An 18,349-nucleotide genomic window follows, 5' to 3' on the forward strand; every position below is an offset into this window, starting at 1 on the left:
GCCCTTGCCATTTTGATTTTGTATAGGTGTTTGGCCCCCACGTGTTCTTGCTGATTGCATCATGACTGGTGGATTTTTAGGGACTTCTCTCAGACCCTAACATGGCCCACGGTGATGGCAAATGATGGAGGGCATCCATCCAAGCCCTTTTCAAAACTGGCTCCATCCACTTACAATCCCTTAAACCCCTCAACATCTTCTTTGCAGATGTCACAGACTGCAATATGTCAATTTGGGATTATGTTTAATGTCTTTACTCTCAAGCAATTCTAAAGTCCAAGAGAATAGGATATGTTTGCTAGTTGTTGTCAGCACCACACAAATGAATTAGTAAAATAAAGCTTTCAAAATAGCAACCTATTTTCCTATCTCTGAAAAGACAAAATGTAGGAACTAGACAGAAGGAGGCTGCAACAAGGCCTGATGGTCTGAAGATGTGCCTCACTCAGGAATTGGAAAACTTTTTCAGAAAAGAGATATTCTAGACTGCCAGTGAAAGGGAAAAGCAAGGACAACGTGTAAGAACTTCCATAACGAGAGAGCCTGCCCCGCCCCCGCGCCCGCCCCCGCCCCCCGCGCCCGCACCCGCGCCCGCACCCGCGCCCGCGCCCGCCCCCCGCACCCGCGCCCGCGCCCGCGCCCGCCCCCCGCCCCCCCGCCCGCACCCGCGCCCGCACCCGCGCCCGCCCCCCGCGCCCGCACCCGCGCCCGCGCCCGCGCCCGCGCCCGCGCCCGCCCCCGCGCCCGCGCCCGCGCCCGCCCCCCCGCACCCGCACCCGCCCCCCGCCCCCGCGCCCGCGCCCGCACCCGCCCCCCGCACCCGCACCCGCGCCCGCCACCCGCGCCCGCCCCCCGCGCCCGCGCCCGCGCCCGCCCCCGCCCCCCGCACCCGCGCCCGCCACCCGCGCCCGCCCCCGCGCCCGCGCCCGCACCCGCCCCCCGCGCCCGCGCCCGCGCCCGCGCCCGCGCCCGCGCCCGCGCCCCGCCCCCCGCACCCGCCCCCGCCCCCGCCCCAAGCCTAAACTTTAAGTAAATCTATAGATACAACAGCTCTCCAACTCCCGTCAATTGGAGACATTCTCTGGAAAAGTACCAGCCTGCAGGAGAGGAGACAGAGAAAAAGAGGAAGTATCCAGCATGGTCAGCATGGCCAGCACCTGCTGTGGTTTGGCTATGAAGAGTCACCCCCAAGACTGACTCCAGGCAGTGGCACTGTGGAGAGATGCCTACATAGGAACCGTTAATCTCATCCATGAGTTAATCCACTGGTAAATTCTATAGCCTAATTTGGGCTACAGGAAGTACTATCTAGCTGGATGAAGGGAGAGGGTGAGTGGAGGCATGTCTTTGAAGGACACATCTCCTCTGGCTGCACCATTTCCCCAAATGTCCCTGCTGCATAAGGTGAGCAGCCTTTGCTGTCACAGGCTCTGGCTGTGTGACAGGCACCAAGCAACTGAACCAGCAGTCACAAGCCGGAGACCTCTGAAACCATGAGCAACAACAAACCTTTCTCCCCTTGTTTTTCTCAATAAACCACACCCAAATTTCAGTGCACTCCTCCTCTCCTCTTGGAGAACAAAATAATTCACTGTGAACTTCTAGACCAGGGGTCCACTACTGGGAGTCAAGCACGGCTGGGCAGAGTAGCCAATGCATGGGGTGACAGTAAGTCTAGGCGGCTGTGGCCAAGGGGAAAGCAAAGGGCAGCGTAGAGCACAGAACCCCACTAGGACACCAAGGCTCACAGTGCTGACCCACGTAAGAGGAGTCCTCAAGCCAAACAAAAACAGGCAGCCCATTATTTCTAATCCTGGTCCCTACTGGAGAGTAAGCAAGGAAGGAAATAGGGCATGAAGTTACTTGTTTCAAAGGTAAAAGAGTGGCTGCATAGGATATACTGAAACCTTTACACTAAGCCTCTTCCTCCACCAACATGAGGTCAAACAGCAAGAGTTGCACGGGAGAAAGAGGCTATATATACTCCACATGAACATGGTCACAAACTCTGAGATGGCTGCCTTAGAGTATGTTATGGGAGGTGACAAGGAAGTTTATGGGAGGGCAGTCAGTGAATCAGCAATGTCTGACCAGCATGGAGCAAACTCCAACAAAACAAGACCAGCTATGTCTTTATAAGAGGGAGTCCACATCAAGACTCTGACCTAAAATACAAACCTAAAAAGCTTAACACGGTTTGAGAGAAAGCCAATATGCTATGACTAAAAGAAGGCCCCAAAACACCTCCAAAACACGAAACAATGCAGTAAAGAACAAAAATCCCTGAGATTTTAGCTTCAGAAATAAACATTTCTTCAGTAGTGGCCAGAAAGCTCAGCAGGGCAAGGTGCTTGCCACTAAACCTGACCACGCAGGGAACTCCTATGGACTGTCCTCTGACCCCCATACACATGCCAAGGCAGGAAAACCAAGACACACACAAAGCAGAGGGAAGGATCCTTATAAAGAGGTGTTTTGTTTTGTTTTTTGAGACACAGTTTCTCTGTATTAATGTCCAGGTTGTCCTGGAACTCACTCTGTAGACCAGGCTGGCCTCGAACTCAGAGATCCGCCTGCCTCTGCTGCCAAGTGCTGGGATTAAAGGCATGTGCCACAACCACCCAGCAAATAGGTGTATTTTTAATCATTTAAAATTTTAAATTCTAAGCATATTTTAAAATATCACAGCGAAGCCAATCAGTGTTGGGAGGCAGTAACAGGTGGATATATAAATTTGAGGCCAGCCTGGTCTACAGAGTGAGTTTCATGACAACCAGGGCTACCCAGGGAAACTCTGTCTCAAAAAACAATAACAAAATAAAGATATCACAGTAAGTAGAATTCAGACTTTGCGAGCAGACAACCCAAGGATGCATTCAATGTCTTAGGCATCTAAACCCCTGCAAACTACAGGAACTCTCTCAGTCTAACGGCTCCTACACTGAAAGCAACACTCCCCTGAAAGCAGCGGTTCTCAGCCTTCCTAAAGCTTCCACCCTTTACTACAGCCCCTCATAAAATGATTTCATTGCCACTTCATTAACTGTAATGCGGCTACTGTTATGAGCCATAAAGTAAATAGCTGATAGTCAGGATAGCTGGTCTGTGATCCCAAAGGGGTCAAGACCCCAGGCTGAGAACCAGTGCCTCTGAGGGACAAATACAATACACAAAGTGTCTGAGACAGTGGCTGGATACACAACCCACACAAGGTAACAGTAGCAACAAGCACCTTAGTACTGTTTGATGTTCCCTTCTGTTTTTCAAAACAGGCACTTTAAAGCAAATTCATTTTAAAACTCTAATGGGAGAAATTTAAAATCTGCCTCAACAGAGCACACACGTAGCATAGGCAGGGACCTAACTGGGTTTTTATTCTACACATTACTAAGAACAGAAATCTCATAGGGGAAAAATAGCAATTAATATATTCTTTGAAAATATTAAAGATAGAGGACAAATTCTAAACGTAAAAGTGTTTTGGAGGGGCTGGAGGGATGGCTCAGTGGTCAAGGCTGCTCTTCAGAGGACACCAGTTCAGTTCGTGGCATGCATGGCGGGCAGCTCCTTTACCTCCAGCTCACAGGGAACCTCTTAGGAGCTCTGCAGATACCCATAAACATGTGACACACAGACACATACATAAATAAAAACTGAAATCACAGACGGCTCAATGAGTAAAGCACTGGCCGCACAAGCCTGGTGAGTTCTGATCCTCAGAACCCACAGGAAAGCCAGAAGCAGTGGTGCCCATGGCTAGAACCCTGGAAAATGGAGACTCGCAGAGAATCCCCAGCCGCTCACACAGACCAGCAAACCTACCCAACACTGAAGAAAGACCCTGTCCGAAATGAGGTGGGAGATGAGAACCTACTCCAGAGGTTGTCCTCTGACCTACACGCATATTCATACTCATTTATTCATATCCATATCCTCTCTCTCCAGCACACACACAAAGTAATAATATCATTAGTGTAATATTATCACAATTACCTCTCTACTCCTAAACCAATAATCCAAGTGTAAACAATAGCTATGAAGTAAAATGGAATCATAGCATTTTCTTTCTTAATAATTAAAACATAAATGTTTGGAAAATACTTATGACATTACAAAACTAGGTCCATCAGCTTCGTTTTTTTTTTTTTTTTTTTTTTTTTTTTTTAGGATTTAGTTTCTTGTTTTTAATTAAGAGTATGCCTGTGTGGTTGTGTGTGCATGCTCATGTGTTTACCTATCTGAAAAGGCTAGAAACACTGAATCCCCTTAGCTGGGGTTACAAGCAATTGTGAGCAGCCTTACATGGTGCTGGGAACCACAGCTCCAGTCCTCTGCAAGAGCATGAATACTCTTGTCCATTAGGCCATCCGCCATCCCCCATCTTCATTTTTGTACAAAATCTATCTAAAATGACTCTGTTAAAAAAAAAAAAAAAAAAAAGAAGCCAGGCATTGGTGGCGCACGCCTGTAATCCCAGCACTTGTTAGTCAGAGGCAGGCGGATCTCTGTGAGTTCGAGGCCAGCCTGGTCTACAGAGTGAGTGCCAGGACAGAGAGACTCTGACTATCATACACTAAGGCAGAAGGATGCAGTCAATGCAGACTAAGAGGTGAACACAACAAAACAGTGGCTTTGCTTGTAAAAGCTGACAAGAATACAGTTGGTGTTATAGTGCTGGCCTATAAATAAAAGCCCTGACTGATCTGCACACCCAGCAGGAAGAAAGGGAGAAAGGGAAAGGAGGGAGGGTCCAAACAGTGAGCAAATCTCATCAAAGGGAAAAAACATATATTGCATGCTTAACATTCAAAATGGAACTACGATTATGAGACTAGAACATTCTGGGAGAACTTATGTGAGGTAAAAGGTAGCATAAATACAATTAAAAGGAAGATGCAAAATTGACTGGACACTGGAAAAATAAATAAAATATTTAGAAAACAATTTTACAAATCAGTAAAGGAAAATCAACCTGACAGGAAAATAGACACGAGAAAGAGGTACTGAGTAGCCAGCACACATGTAATAAGGTTTCCCTCGGCACACTAACAGATGCTACCTGACATGCCAGCACTAATTCAAACTGTTGGCCAACAAAGACCAGGAAGGATACGGAGGGAGGAAAAAACTCAGAGCCTGGCTATGAGAACATAATGACCCAACCATGATTCTCCTGTTGAAAATAAACCTGAATAAATGCTCTTCTCTGCTGCCTCCCAAAACCTTACTTATAAAAAGAGTCTGCACATGTCCAACAGCAGTGGACAAAGCTGTGGGATGATGCCCAGCAACAGCCCACCAGGGGGAAAGCTGGAAGGGCAGCACGGACAAAGCGGATGGGCAGGGAAAGGGCATTCAACATTTTTGAAAATGTTAAAATGGAAGAAGCAAAAAATGCAAAACTCTGACCAAAAAGGGAGGCAATGTAAGAAGGCAAATCTACCAGAGCAGGCGGGACAGTGTTGAGTTAAGCGTGGACCACGGGTAGGGCCGGTGGGAGTTCCATCCACCAAAGACGGGTAGCTTAAGAAAGAAGCAAACCTACTCACTCCCAGGCCCTCAGACCCTGAGCATGAACAGTTTAGGTTGGGATATCAGGCGACGTGAAGGGGTGCCAGCCTTCCTCAGTTCTTGCAATCCAGTCCCAGTTCTGAGTGCGCACAGTTAAACCATAAAATACCCTCCAGGCACTTCCTCGGTAAGATGCAGGCACACATAATGGCCAGCGATACATACGGATGTGTGGCAGATCCCAGAAAACACCCTGGACACTCAACCATTCTCCCTCCCTCCATCCTACCATCTAAGAACAGTGAGTGGCTGTGGACTGTGACCTCTATCACAGGGGCCACATATCAGATGTCCTGCACATCACATATTTACATTACAATTCATACAGTAGCAAAATCACAGGTATGAAGTAACAACAAAAATGATGTTATGGTTGGAGTCACCACAACATGAGGAACTGTAGTAAAGGGTCGCAGCATTAGGAAGGCTGAGAACCACTGATCTGTAGATCATCGGTACAACTGCAACCAAGGCCATGAGAGCAAGGACCAAAGTCTGAGCAAGAAGCCTCAAGTCTGAACTTCACGGGATCACTGCCCCTGGACCAACAGGACTATCTATACTAATGGTTTGGTTTGGTGTTTGGTTTGGTTTGGTGTTTGGTTTGGTTTGGTTTGGTTTGGTTTGGTTTGGTTTGGTGGTGTGGTGTGGTGTGGTGTGGTGTGGTGTGGTTTGGTGTGGTTTGGTGTGGTTTGGTGTGGTTTGGTGTGGTGTGGTTTGGTTTGGTTTGGTTTGGTGTGGTTTGGTGTGGTTTGGTGTGGTTTGGTGTGGTGTGGTGTGGTGTGGTGTGGTGTGGTGTGGTTTGGTGTGGTTTGGTGTGGTTTGGTGTGGTTTGGTGTGGTGGTTTGGTGTGGTGGTTTGGTGTGGTGGTTTGGTGTGGTGGTGTGGTGTGGTGTGGTGTGGTGTGGTGTGGTGTGGTGTGGTGTGGTGTGGTGTGGTTTGGTTTGGTTTGGTTTGGTTTTGGGTTTAGTTTTTCAAGACAGGGTTTCTCTGTGTGGCTTTGGAGACTGTCCTGGAACTAGCTCCTGTAGACCAGGCTGGCCTTGAACTCACAGAGATCGGCCTGCCTCTGCCCCGAGTGCTGAGATTAGAGGTGTGTGCCACCAACACCAGGCTTATACTACCTTTTTTTAACAGTATAAAATCTTAGTTGTACTCACTGTCAGTTAGGGAATTATCAAATAATGCTGAACCTAATACACGAGTCATATAGGAAAGATTACATACAGCATGGGGTGCTGTAGTGCACAGGTTTGCACTCACACACAAAATAGATACATAAATATTTTAAATATTTTAAACACCTAGGAGTGTACCTCAGTGGTGGTAGCATGCATGAATCCGTTATTTCAATACCCAATGTCACAACAACTCTGGAGGAATATAGCTCAGTGGGCAGACTGCTTGCCTAACATGTTAAAACCCCATCAACCCTAAAAGAGATTGTGGTGGAAATGTGAGGATTAGAAGTTCAAAGTCATCTTCAGCTACAACAGGAACTTGAGACCAGCCAATGGGGTAGGGGCACACCTCACTGAATGCTACTGGTATCTGCATAACTTTGAAACTTTAATGTTAATTCTAAAAAAAAAAAAAAATAGTCAAGTATTCCTTCATCACCTTAAAAAAAGTGCTTATTCTATCAGACTAATTAATGATCCTTGCAATCCAACAGTCTTAGCTCTAAAATCGACACCAAAGGCTCAGAATCTCTGAGCAAACTATCCAGTACCTCTTCCTTTGGGGAACCAACCTTTCCCTATCCCAAATTTATCTTTCTTTCATCCATGGAGAGCAGAAAAGTCAAACCAACTGGGTAACCCAGACAAAGGTCATTACCTTAGCCCATTCTCCTCCCTCATCATTAACGCATGCAATCCAACCAAAGCAGAGAAGCCTCCACACTTTCAACAATGTTTACTTGGTGCTGTGAGCCATTATAGTATGGGAAGAGCTGATGGTGGCCATCTCTCAACACACAAAGCTCACCTACAGAGGAAGTATCGCGGTGGCAAGACGATCTCTACTGATGCCAAAAGTAAGAAAGGGATGTCTCCAGACATCTCTGTCTCCAGAATAGCTTATCTTAAGCTACTTAAATCAGTGTTTCTGCATCTTGCACCCTAATATACCACTGCCTCTTGCATGAAGCAAGGAGATCGTATTACAGGAAATAGGATCAGCAATATACCACAGAAACGTCATCATTAAGTACCAGAGATCTCATCAACTGCAAAAAGAACCAATGTATCTCACATGTGCACAACCCCCTCGTCAACAGACTTTAAGGAACCCACTCACTCTGAGTGGTCTATTAAGTCACTTGAGTTTTCTTTCAAATGACTGACTGTGTAGCTCCTAACTTTCACAACTCTCGATCTGTCATTCGATTATTTTGAACTTAAGACGACTTATTTCAAGCGAACAACACAATGAATAACCGACATTTGGCCCAGTGATCCAATTCCCCAACTTCCCCCATGCAACTATTTTTAGGACATCTAGATGTGGCCCAACAGAATCGTACACAGCGACTGTAGAAAAAAGGAGCCTTCGGTTCTAAGACCCAAAAAAAGTGAACCAGTCAAACGGCTGTGACAGAGAGACCATTACGTGGCCGACTTCCTGCCAGGTAAGGAAGGCTCCTAGGTGACAGCAGCCACCCGGAAAGGAGAGCAGGGTGGCAAGCCCTCTCACCAGGAAAGAACGCTGACCACACCTACGCCGCTGGTCTGAGTCAGAGTGGAGAGGCCAGCGCTGGGGAGCGAGGGAGCGAGGCTGGGCAGGGGGGCGGGGGAGGGAGGGAGGGAGGGAGCCCCGCGGCCCGCGCCCACCTCAGCAGCGTCTCCAGCGAGCCTTCGTGCTTGTCCAGCGGGCGGCCGAGCGCCGTGCGCCGCAGCTTGCTCAGCTCCTCGGCCGCGCGGCAGTACTGGGCCTGCTCGTCGCCGCCGCTCGGGTACGTCTGCTGGATGAACTTCACCAGCGGCTTGGCCAGGTCCACCTCCGACGTCTTCTTCAGCTGCACCCAGATGAACGACGACATGGTGAGCGCCCGGCCGCCGCTTCGGGCCGGAGACACGGACGGACAGCGACGACGGCACCGGCAGCGGACGAGCGGACCGACGGGCCGACGGACTGGGCCGCCAGCGCTTCCAGACCGGCCACTTCCGGGAGCCCCTGCGCAGGCGCAGTCGAAGGGGCGCGCCGTGCGGTCACGTGACGGCGTCACCCCCGGCGGCGTCCCTCGCCTGGTCTTGCCACTGCGGCGCGGCGCCTGCGCGAGGCGATCACGCGTTCGCCTACTGCGATGGTTAAACTTTCAGAAAGATTTTTTTTTTTTTTTTCCTCTTTTGGCTTTTCGAGTTAGGGTTTCACTGTGTGGCTTTGGAGCCTGTCCTGGAACTGGAACTCGCTCCGTAGACCAGGCTGGCCTCGAACTCACAGAGATCCGCAGGCCTCTGCCTGCCGAGTGCGGAGGGGGTGTAGAGGAGTGGTCTCAAAACGATTTTTTAATCTCTCTTTAAATTATGCGCTTTTTCTTTTTAAATATTTTAAATTGTATTTTTCTTTTTTTAATTACTTTAATTTTGTAGATCTAGAACTATTACGCTCTGTGGTGAAATACGCTTTTGTAATAATTTCTATGAGGGTCGACCTTCAGGCCCTGGGGGTATTGTGATGTATGCTGATGGTTCGTTCAAGGCCCACTGTGTGTGCAGGTCCTCAGTCCAAAGTAGCAAAGACCCTGCCTTTGGGCACCGGGCCAGGTAAGAACACACGATGGTAAGTAAAGACAGATATCTTAGAAGAACATATCATAAATAAGCAAGAGAATTTAAGAAACCGTTTCCCAGAATATGAACTTAAGAGGATACCTGCAGCTTGAGAAGATGCCTTGACATTAAAGAAAGAAAGAGTGGAGAGGACTTGGGTGAGGGAGAGCCTCCCAGACCAAAAGCACCAGCGTCCCATATGCGGGACTTAAAAGGCAAGCGGAGGACAGATTATGAAGTTGAAAAGTGAAGCCACAAACGTTACAGAACTTACGGTAGTCAACGTATACAATTTGTTTTGTATGATCAGTGGCATGTAAGCAATTTGTTTGAGTTTTTGTTTATTTGTTTTTCCTAGAGACGGTTTCTCTGTTTAACAGTCCTTGATGTCCTAGAACTCACTCTGTAGACCAGACTGGCCTCAAACTCACAGAGATCCTCCTGCCTCTCTCTGCCTCCCAAGGGCTGGGATTAAAGGTGTGCCCCAATACCTCCTGGCATTGTTTACCTTTTAAAAAGGCCTCCCCTCAGTAACTGGAGAAATAGTTTAGAAGTTAAAGCCTGCTTGCTGCTCTGTCAGAGAGGGCCAGAGTAGAATTCCCAGCACCCACTTCTAGCAGCCCACAGCAGGGTGGAACTCAAGGTGATTGTCACCTACCCTCTTTTGGGGACCAGCTCACTCACTCGATTGATAACTCTCTCTCTCTCTCTCTCTGTGTGTGTGTGTGTGTGTGTGTGTAAACTGTTTAATAATGGCCTCCAGGAGAACAAGCCTGATATTTTTAGTGTTTTACATTTTGACTGTGTTTTATTTATTTGAGGGCATGCAAAGGTCAGAAGACAGCTTCCCGAGTCAGTTCTCTCTTCCATGTGGGCCTCAAGGATCGAACTCAGCTCATCACCACTGACAGCAAGAACCTTGACTTATTGAGTCATCTCACCAGTCTTGAGGGAGCAGATATAAATGTACAATATTGACGGGAGATGTCATTCTGTAAATATATTTCTCTTATTGGTTAATGAATAAAACCCTGTTGGCCAATAGGAAAGCAAGATAGGAGGGACTAGGAGACAAGGAGGATTTGGAGATAAATAGAGGAGGAGATTCAACAGGTAAGACCTAGAGAGCAGAACTGTGGATCCTCTTTCCAGTAAGATAAGACCACGTGGAAACAGATTGATAGAAATGGGTTAATATTTAAGACACAGCTAGCCAATAAGAAATGCTAGTAACAGACCAACAGCTTTATATCTAATACAGTGTCTCTGTGTGTTATTTGAGGCTGGCGTGGCTGTGGGACCAGGCTGGTGGGAAAACATGCTTGTAACACAATATCATCTATGAAATACCCCAAGAAAAACTAACTTGAATCTATCAAGCCTTCTCATCAAACGCACAGTATTTAAATTGTATTATTTTGTATGTGTATGAATGGTCTGTGTGTATACATATACATCTGTGTGCCATGTTTGTGCCTGGTGAACCCTGAGGTCAGTAGATGGCATCAGATCTCCTGGAACTTGATGTGCAGAAATGATGAGCTGCCATGTGGATGCTGGGAATTGAACCTGGGTCCTCTGGAAGAGCAGCTGGTGCTCTTAACACACACATTTATAAGAAATACACCTGGTGAAATTACAAATTCTGTGATATTCTAGAGGATAACTGGTGTGTAAGCTTCAATGAGTTGTCATTCTCAAAAAAACCAATGGTTGTGTGAAGAAAAACAATTATAAGAGACATTACAGCCTGAACTGGATCCTATTCTGAACAGACAAGCTATAAAATGCCTTTCAGGACAGTTGAAGTGTGAAGGAAGACATGGAATATTTGCTAACACGAACTTGTATTGCCATACGAAGGTGGAGGTCATTAAAAAAAAAAAATGGCAAGTCACCAGGCGTGGTGGCACATGTCTTTAATCCCAGCACGTGGAAGGCAGAGGCAGGGGGATCAGGGGGATCTCTGCGAGTTTGAGGCCAGCCTGGTCTACGGAGTGAGTTCCAGGATAACCAGGGCTACAAAGAGAAACCTGTCTCAAAAGAAACAAAAAGCAAACAAACAAAACAAAGTAAAGAGGAAAATGCAAAGTCACAAAATGATATGCATATAGTATTGTCTGGGTGTAAGGGGAAAGGACCAACTAAAGAAACACCCTGAGCAGAGCCAAAGAAACATATTTTGGCCATGCAACCAGAACCATAGAAATGCATCCTGACCCTGAAACCAGTGCCAAAAAAAACACATTTTGGCCCTAGAATCAGAGCCAGTGAAAGAAATATAACCTGGTCCTAAAATTGGACCCAAAAGGCCAAAAAGGACCAGTGAAACACTCTTTAGTCCTGAAACCAGAGCCAAATCGGACCCTAAACCTGTGCAGAAAACCAACCAATTATTGAGCACAAGATCTAGCCAGTCTGAGCTCAAGGATTGAAATCTGACCACTCCCCACCCTTGACATCTCCCTGGAAAAACTCCGCCCCCTAAGAAGCCCTATATAAACCCTGTGTCTGTTCAGCCTCTGCAGCTGTACTCTTCCACCCTGGCAGAGGGCAGCCACTCTCCTGGACTCTTCCCTCCCAATACATCTCTTCAATGAGGTTTGGGTGAGTCCTTCTTTCGCCGGAGCAGAGACCACCCTGGGCAGATTGAGCGGAGGGGGACTGTAACACTTCGCTGTGACCTGTAGTATTCTTTTAGCCACTGATCCATCTCAATAGTAGTTTCAAAGTATCTTTATTCTAATTAAACTATTCCTGGATAAAGCAAATTAAATAGTCACCCTGCCTGATACGCATCAAACTGAGGCAAGGTTGAAACAAGTTTAGAAATCAGGCAAAAAAAAAAAAAAAAAAAAAAAAAAAATCATCAAATCTGACCTAAGAGTGATCAAAAGTGATACATTTTTGAGTTTAGAATTAAATTTACCAGCAAAGCAGACAGGAAATCAAGAAAAGGGGAGCGACGGAGGATGGCTCCTTGTTTGCACGTCTGTGGGTCTGAGTGTCTGGTGAGATCACGGTATTGATAGAAAACCAGTGCATAACTCACTGTGTGTGGGGGGGCGGGGGAGAACAGCTGTGCTGGCCCACACACATTGTTAGAGTCATGTGGTGACGGTATATAAAAGATTGAGTTCTACACATTGGTTTTGCATAGGAATCAGCATTCAGCATGCAAATTTGTGGACGGATTTTTCTGTCCCACTTGGTCCTACAGCCATTTAGTCCCAAATAAACACGCAGAGGTTTATGTTAATTATATATGGCCCAGGCTTCTTATTGGCTAGATCTCTCTTAACGATTAGCCCATTTCTATTCATCTGTGTGTCTCCACATGGCCTTGGCTTACCGGTGATGCCTGGGCCTCTCGCTTTCTCAGCAGCTCCATGGTCTCTCTGGCCAATCACTCTGTGTTCCTCTTCCCAGCATTCTCCTAGTCTTGCAGCCCCGCCCATACTTCCTGCCTGGCTACACCCTGCCGGTCCATTGGGTGAAACAGCTTTATTCATCAGCCAATAAGAGAAACATATATTCACAGCATACAAAAGGGCATCCCCCATCACAAGTTACTTATAAATGTGTAGGACGATAGAGTCATATGAAATAGGTCAAAAATTATCAGAAAGTAAAGGCTCTATTTAAGGGCATTGTTATTTAAAAATCTGTGTGTGTGATGGGAGTGTGTTGTGGGGTATTAGTTGAAGATGTTACAGTTGTTTATGCTGTGGAACATTTGCTTAAGGATGCGAACCTGCATCCCATTCTTTTATGTTGCCTTTGTTTTACTCCATGAAGCTGTGTTACTTTGGCTGCCCAAATCCCTGATTGGTCTAATAAAGAGCTGAATGGCCAATAGCTAGGCAGTAGGGGAATAAGTGGGTCTTCCAGGCAGAGAGAATAAATAATAGAGAAATCTAGGCTGAGAGGGAATGAAAGGAAGGAGAAGGAGAGAGGAACTTCAGGGGCCAGCCACCCAGCTACTCAGCAGGCCGTAAAGTAAGAAGTACGGAAAGGTATATAGAAAGGTAGAAGCCCAGAGGCAAAAGGTATATGGAATAGAAATAAGCTAAGCTAAGGCCAGGCATTCACAAGTAATACTAAATCTCTGTGTGTTTATATGGGAGCTGGGTGGTGGGCCCCCTAAGAGCCAAGGGGTTTAAAAAAAAAAAAAAAAAAAAAAAAACAACTATAGGAGTATTCTCCTGTGGCGGGGGGGGGGGTTGGGAGATAGCTTTTCAGGATTAGTTCTCTCCTCTGCCTTGGTTCTGCCATGCTAGGCTAACTGGCCCACAAACAGTTAACCCTCCTGTCTTCAGCTCCCATCTCGCTGTAGAAGTTGTGGCACTGTAGATGTGCACCATTGCATCCAGCTTTATTTGCTGTTGCTTTGTTTTGTTGTTTTTGTTGTTGGTTGTTTTTTGAGACAAATTCTCTCCTATGTAGCCTTGGCTATCCTTGAACTCACTGTGTGACCAGGCTGGCCTCGAACTCACAGAGCTTCAACTGCATCTGCCTCCCAAGGCATTCACTGGCTCAGTTTGCTGGCATCGGTGTGTGTGTGTGTGTGTGTGTGTGTGTGTGTGTGTGTGTGTGTGTTCTGAGGATCAAACACAAGTGATCAGGCTCACACAGGAAGTGCTTTTGCCTGCTGAGCTATCTTGTTAGCACATTATTTTTTGAGATGGAAAATGCTTGGGAATCTGTTGTGTTGATTGACAAGACTGCATCATTGAGGGAAAATGGAGATTCTTAAAAAAGAGGGCTAGAGGGCCTGGGCGTTTAAGAGCACAGAGCACACACTGCCCTTGTGAAGGATCAGAGTTTGGTTTTCAGCACCACATCCATTGGGCAGCACCACAACCTTCTGTACTCCAGCTCCAGTGGGTTGGGGTCCCACACTCTCTTGTGGCCTCCAAAAGGCACTGCACTCAAATGCCAAAACCCACACTGAGACACACACACACACACACACACACACACACACACACACACACACACACAAAGTGTTTGAAGAAATGGCTCCGTGGTTAAAAGTAAAAGCACATGCTGCTCCTTCTGGGGAACCAAGTGTGATTCCCAGCACCCACATCAGTCCAGCTCAGTCACCTGTAGATCCAGCTCCATGGGATTGGACACCCTCTTGTGGACTCCAAGGGTAACTGCGTTCATGATCACGTACCTCCCCACAACACACATTTATAAATAATTCAAAATAAATCTTTGATATGTGTTCTTCTGTATGTTGTGAATATGTATTGATTGTATTGGTTAATAAAGCTGATTTGGCCAATGGCCAGGCAGAATACAACCTTTGTTTGGGGAAACCCAAACAAAGATGCCAAGAGAAGGAAGGGGGAGTCAGAGAGACGCCATGTAGCTGCCAGAGGCAAGATGTGAGGTAACAAGCCACAAGCATCGTGGTAAAATACAGGATATTAGAAATGAGTTAATTTATAGGTAGAGCTAGCCAGTAAGAAACCTGAGCCATTGACCAATTTTAATTTTAATTAATATTAAGCCTCAAAGTGACTATTTAATAAGCAGGCGTGGGAACTGGAAGTCAGGAGAGAAACCAGTCCACTGGGACTGGACAAGACAGAGAAAAACTTCCAGCTACAAATCCTTTTTAAAAATTGTTTCCCGACAGGTGGTAGTAGCACACACCTTAAATCCCAGCACTCAGGAGGCAGAGGTAGACGGACCTCTGTGAGTCTGAGACCAGCCTCGTCTACACAGTGAGTTACAGGACAGGCTCCAAATCTACAGAGAAACCCTATATCAAAAAACAAACAAAATTGCTTCCCAAAGTAAAGTGTCTCAATCTGTGGTGCTTAAAAAATATAGAGACAGAGACAGAAAGAAAAGGAAAGAAAGAAGGGAGGGAGGGAGAGAAGGAGGAAGGGAGGGAGGGAAGGAGTGAGGGAGGGGAAGAGGGAGGGAAGGAGGAGAGGAGGGAGAGAAGGAGGGAGGGGAAGAGGGAGAGAAGGAAGGAGGGGAGGAGGGAAGGAGGGGAGGAGGGGAGGAGGGAGGAGAGGAGGGAGAGAGGGAGGGAGGGAAGGAGGGGAGGAGGGAGGGGAAAAGGGAGAGAAGGAGGGAGGGGAGGAGGGAGAGAAGGAGGGAGGGAGGGGAGGAGGGAGGGGAGGAGGGAGGGGAGAAGCAGAGCAAAGAGTATAAGAGGAGAGGTGAGCCATAAGAAAGTGAAAGGCAGATGAAGAGGAGGGAAGTTAGCATAGGGGCTGACAGTGTAGACCAGTTGCTGTCCTGGCTTGCCTGAAGCCCTGGGTTTGGTCCCAGCACTGGATAAACTGGGGGTGATGGCACACCCATGTAATACACCTTCCAAGCGCTGGGATTGCCAGCATGCACCATCCTGCCCAACCTTGATGACTAGATCTTTATCTGACTTCCCCACTAGGATGTTAAGCTTCATGGGAGAAAAGTGTGTCCCTTTTGTATGGCATTATAAGCAGCCCTTGACTTACAATGGAACTGTGTCTTTATCCCATGTAAACTGACTCATCATAAAACAAAATGTATTGAATGTCTCTTAACCAATAAACATTATCACTTAGCAACATGGTACACTGTGAGGTATGGGTTGCTTGCCTTCAGGGTCGTGTGACAGGCTGACTCACTGAACGGCCTGGTATCATAAGGGAATATCAGGCAGCAAAAACAAGAAAAAGATCAAACCTGCTGTGTAACCAAGGGTGCCCTTGAACATCAGATCCTCCTGTCCCCATCTCCCGAGAACTGAGGCTACAGGTATTCACTGCTGTGGAGAGCCAGACTAACCCAAGACTCTCTCAGAGTCCCGGATGAAAGGACAAAGGAGACTTCAGTTCTGTGTCCTTGTCCAGGATGGACTTGGCAAGGGTGGTCTAGGACTGGAGCCAGCGCTTCCTCAGAAGAGTCAAGGTTGTGGCTTCTGGAGACCTGACTCTTCCTCCTGGGCTGTGGTTATCAGTCCTTGGGCAGCTGTCTGAGGTATTCCAAGTTCTCTTTGCCAACATTGTCTTTCTTAGCTCTGCTGACCTTGGCCATCCATCCCCCTGGTCCCATAATTAGTATATGTGATGCTGTACCTTTTTTTTCCAAGACAGGATTTTTCTGTGTAACAGCTCTGGCTGTCCTGGAACTCATGCTATAGACCAGGCTGGCCTCGAACTCACAGAGATCTTCTGTCCTCTGCCCCCAAGTGCTGGGATTAAAGGGTGTGCCACCACACCTGGCTTATTTCTTGTCTCTTCCTCCTACCCAATCCTCCTACTCAACACCTCATCCTTCCAGACCCCTGTTCTTGCTGGTTCAGGATATACTACCAGGCCTGGTTTTCCTCATTCTTCATTTTTCTTCACTGTTAATTATGTTAATGTCTTCATTCAGTTGTTCATTGCCCATGACTACTACTAAAATACATAAAATGAACCACAGGAGAGGGGCCTTGCTCTTCCCAGATGCCCCGTGTCCAGAAAGTGTCTAATACACTGAAGACTTGATGACATAAGTCTCACAACAGAGGTTTACTCTTTGTCTCAGGAACACAGCTATCCAGGATATATGATTTGTTCAGGGGAAAATGTTCCTGTAAATGAAAGAGAGAACAGGAGGATGAAGCTAGCCTGAGACACACAGTCAGAAAGCCCAGCCTGGAACCAGCCGTCAGCTGGAGTCTGACACAGTCCGAACCCATGGGGTCACTCTGAGTCATGAATTGCACCACAGACTGGGTAGCACATTAAAACAGAGGCCAGCTTTATGTAATCCGAGATCTCAGTCACTAGCGTTAGACATTTTACATTTATTTTGTACACATGTGCCACAGCATGCACAGGCTAGTCAGGACAGCAAGAGTCACCTCTCACCTTCTGTCTTGTGAGCTCCAGGAATGGAACTCAGATCATCAGGCTTGGTAGCAGAGTGAGCAACATCCACTAAGCTACATCACCAGCCCAATTTCCAGTGACTGCCGGCTGTTTCCAGGAAGCATGTTGTCTGCCAGCCACCCTTCCATCCTCTGAAGGAGGAGGCAGCTGTGTACAGGAGCCAGTCCCAATCTCAGCTACTAGGAAGTAGTTAAGAGGGATGTAAACGGGACACTATTTTATATATATAATATATAGATATAGATAGATAGATAGACACATATATAGATATATATACATATATATTCCTACAGAATTTTTAAAAACATCATTAGAATCAATAATATAATTTAATAAAATGGTGAGATAGAATATGAATGTGTAGAAGTCTATACAATAAAGCCAGGGATGGTGATACACACCTGTAATCCTAACACTGGGGAAGTAGAAGCAGGAGGATCAAGAATTCAAGATTAGCTGCATGAAATCTTATCTTTAAAAAAAGGGGGGTGGGAAAACAGACAAAGGATTTTAATATAACATGTGGAAACTAAACTTCAATAACACAGCATAAAAACATACTTTTGTTCCACGTAGAGTGGAGAAAACCTTGCATATTGCTTTTGTGTCTGTCTCTGCTACCCAACAGCAGAAAGAACCAGCTCAGGAGAAAGATGTTTGTTTACTTTTTGGCTCAAAGTTTCAGTCTCCTTCCACTACAGCAGAGGAGGAAGTATGTGCAGCAGAGGCACTTCGTATGATACAGACCAACAAACAGAAAGTTCTAGAACTACAAGCCAAGGAACACCCTTCAAAGGCTCGGTCCTAAGTGACAGCTTCTCCCAGTTAGACCCCACTTCCTAATGGTCCTGCAGACTCCCAAGATATTGTCACCTGCTGGGGACAGGTGTCAAAACTGGAGCTTGGGTGAGGGAGATGGCTCAACATAAGAGCACTTGCCATGCAAAGCTGATGACCTGAGTTCCACCCCTGAACACCTGGAAGGACTAGACTGACTCCTGAATGTCTTCTGACCTCCATACACGTGTGCACATGCACACACACAAAGAGGCTTGTGGTCTCCAGTTTTCATTCAGCCCAATCCTACCATAGCTGTGAATTTAAACTCTGCCTAGA

The 18,349-nt window shown here is 46.8% G+C and overlaps 1 protein-coding gene across 2 annotated transcripts in view; it reads right to left on the minus strand.

The window, feature by feature from the left end:
- The window catches only part of Pdcd6ip (programmed cell death 6 interacting protein), a 47,634-nt gene extending 38,933 nt beyond the window's left edge, over positions 1-8,701 (minus strand). For both annotated transcript variants that reach the window (XM_051201518.1, XM_051201509.1), the window contains exon 1: positions 8,406-8,701. In XM_051201518.1, coding sequence (XP_051057475.1) covers positions 8,406-8,614 — 209 coding nt within the window. In that variant the 5' untranslated portion in view covers positions 8,615-8,701. The remainder of the gene's footprint in view (positions 1-8,405) is intronic.
- Between the last annotated feature and the right edge of the window lie 9,648 nt (positions 8,702-18,349).

This window comes from Phodopus roborovskii, unplaced genomic scaffold, assembly GCF_943737965.1.
Source record: "Phodopus roborovskii unplaced genomic scaffold, PHOROB, whole genome shotgun sequence".
NCBI classification, from domain to species: domain Eukaryota; kingdom Metazoa; phylum Chordata; class Mammalia; order Rodentia; family Cricetidae; genus Phodopus; species Phodopus roborovskii.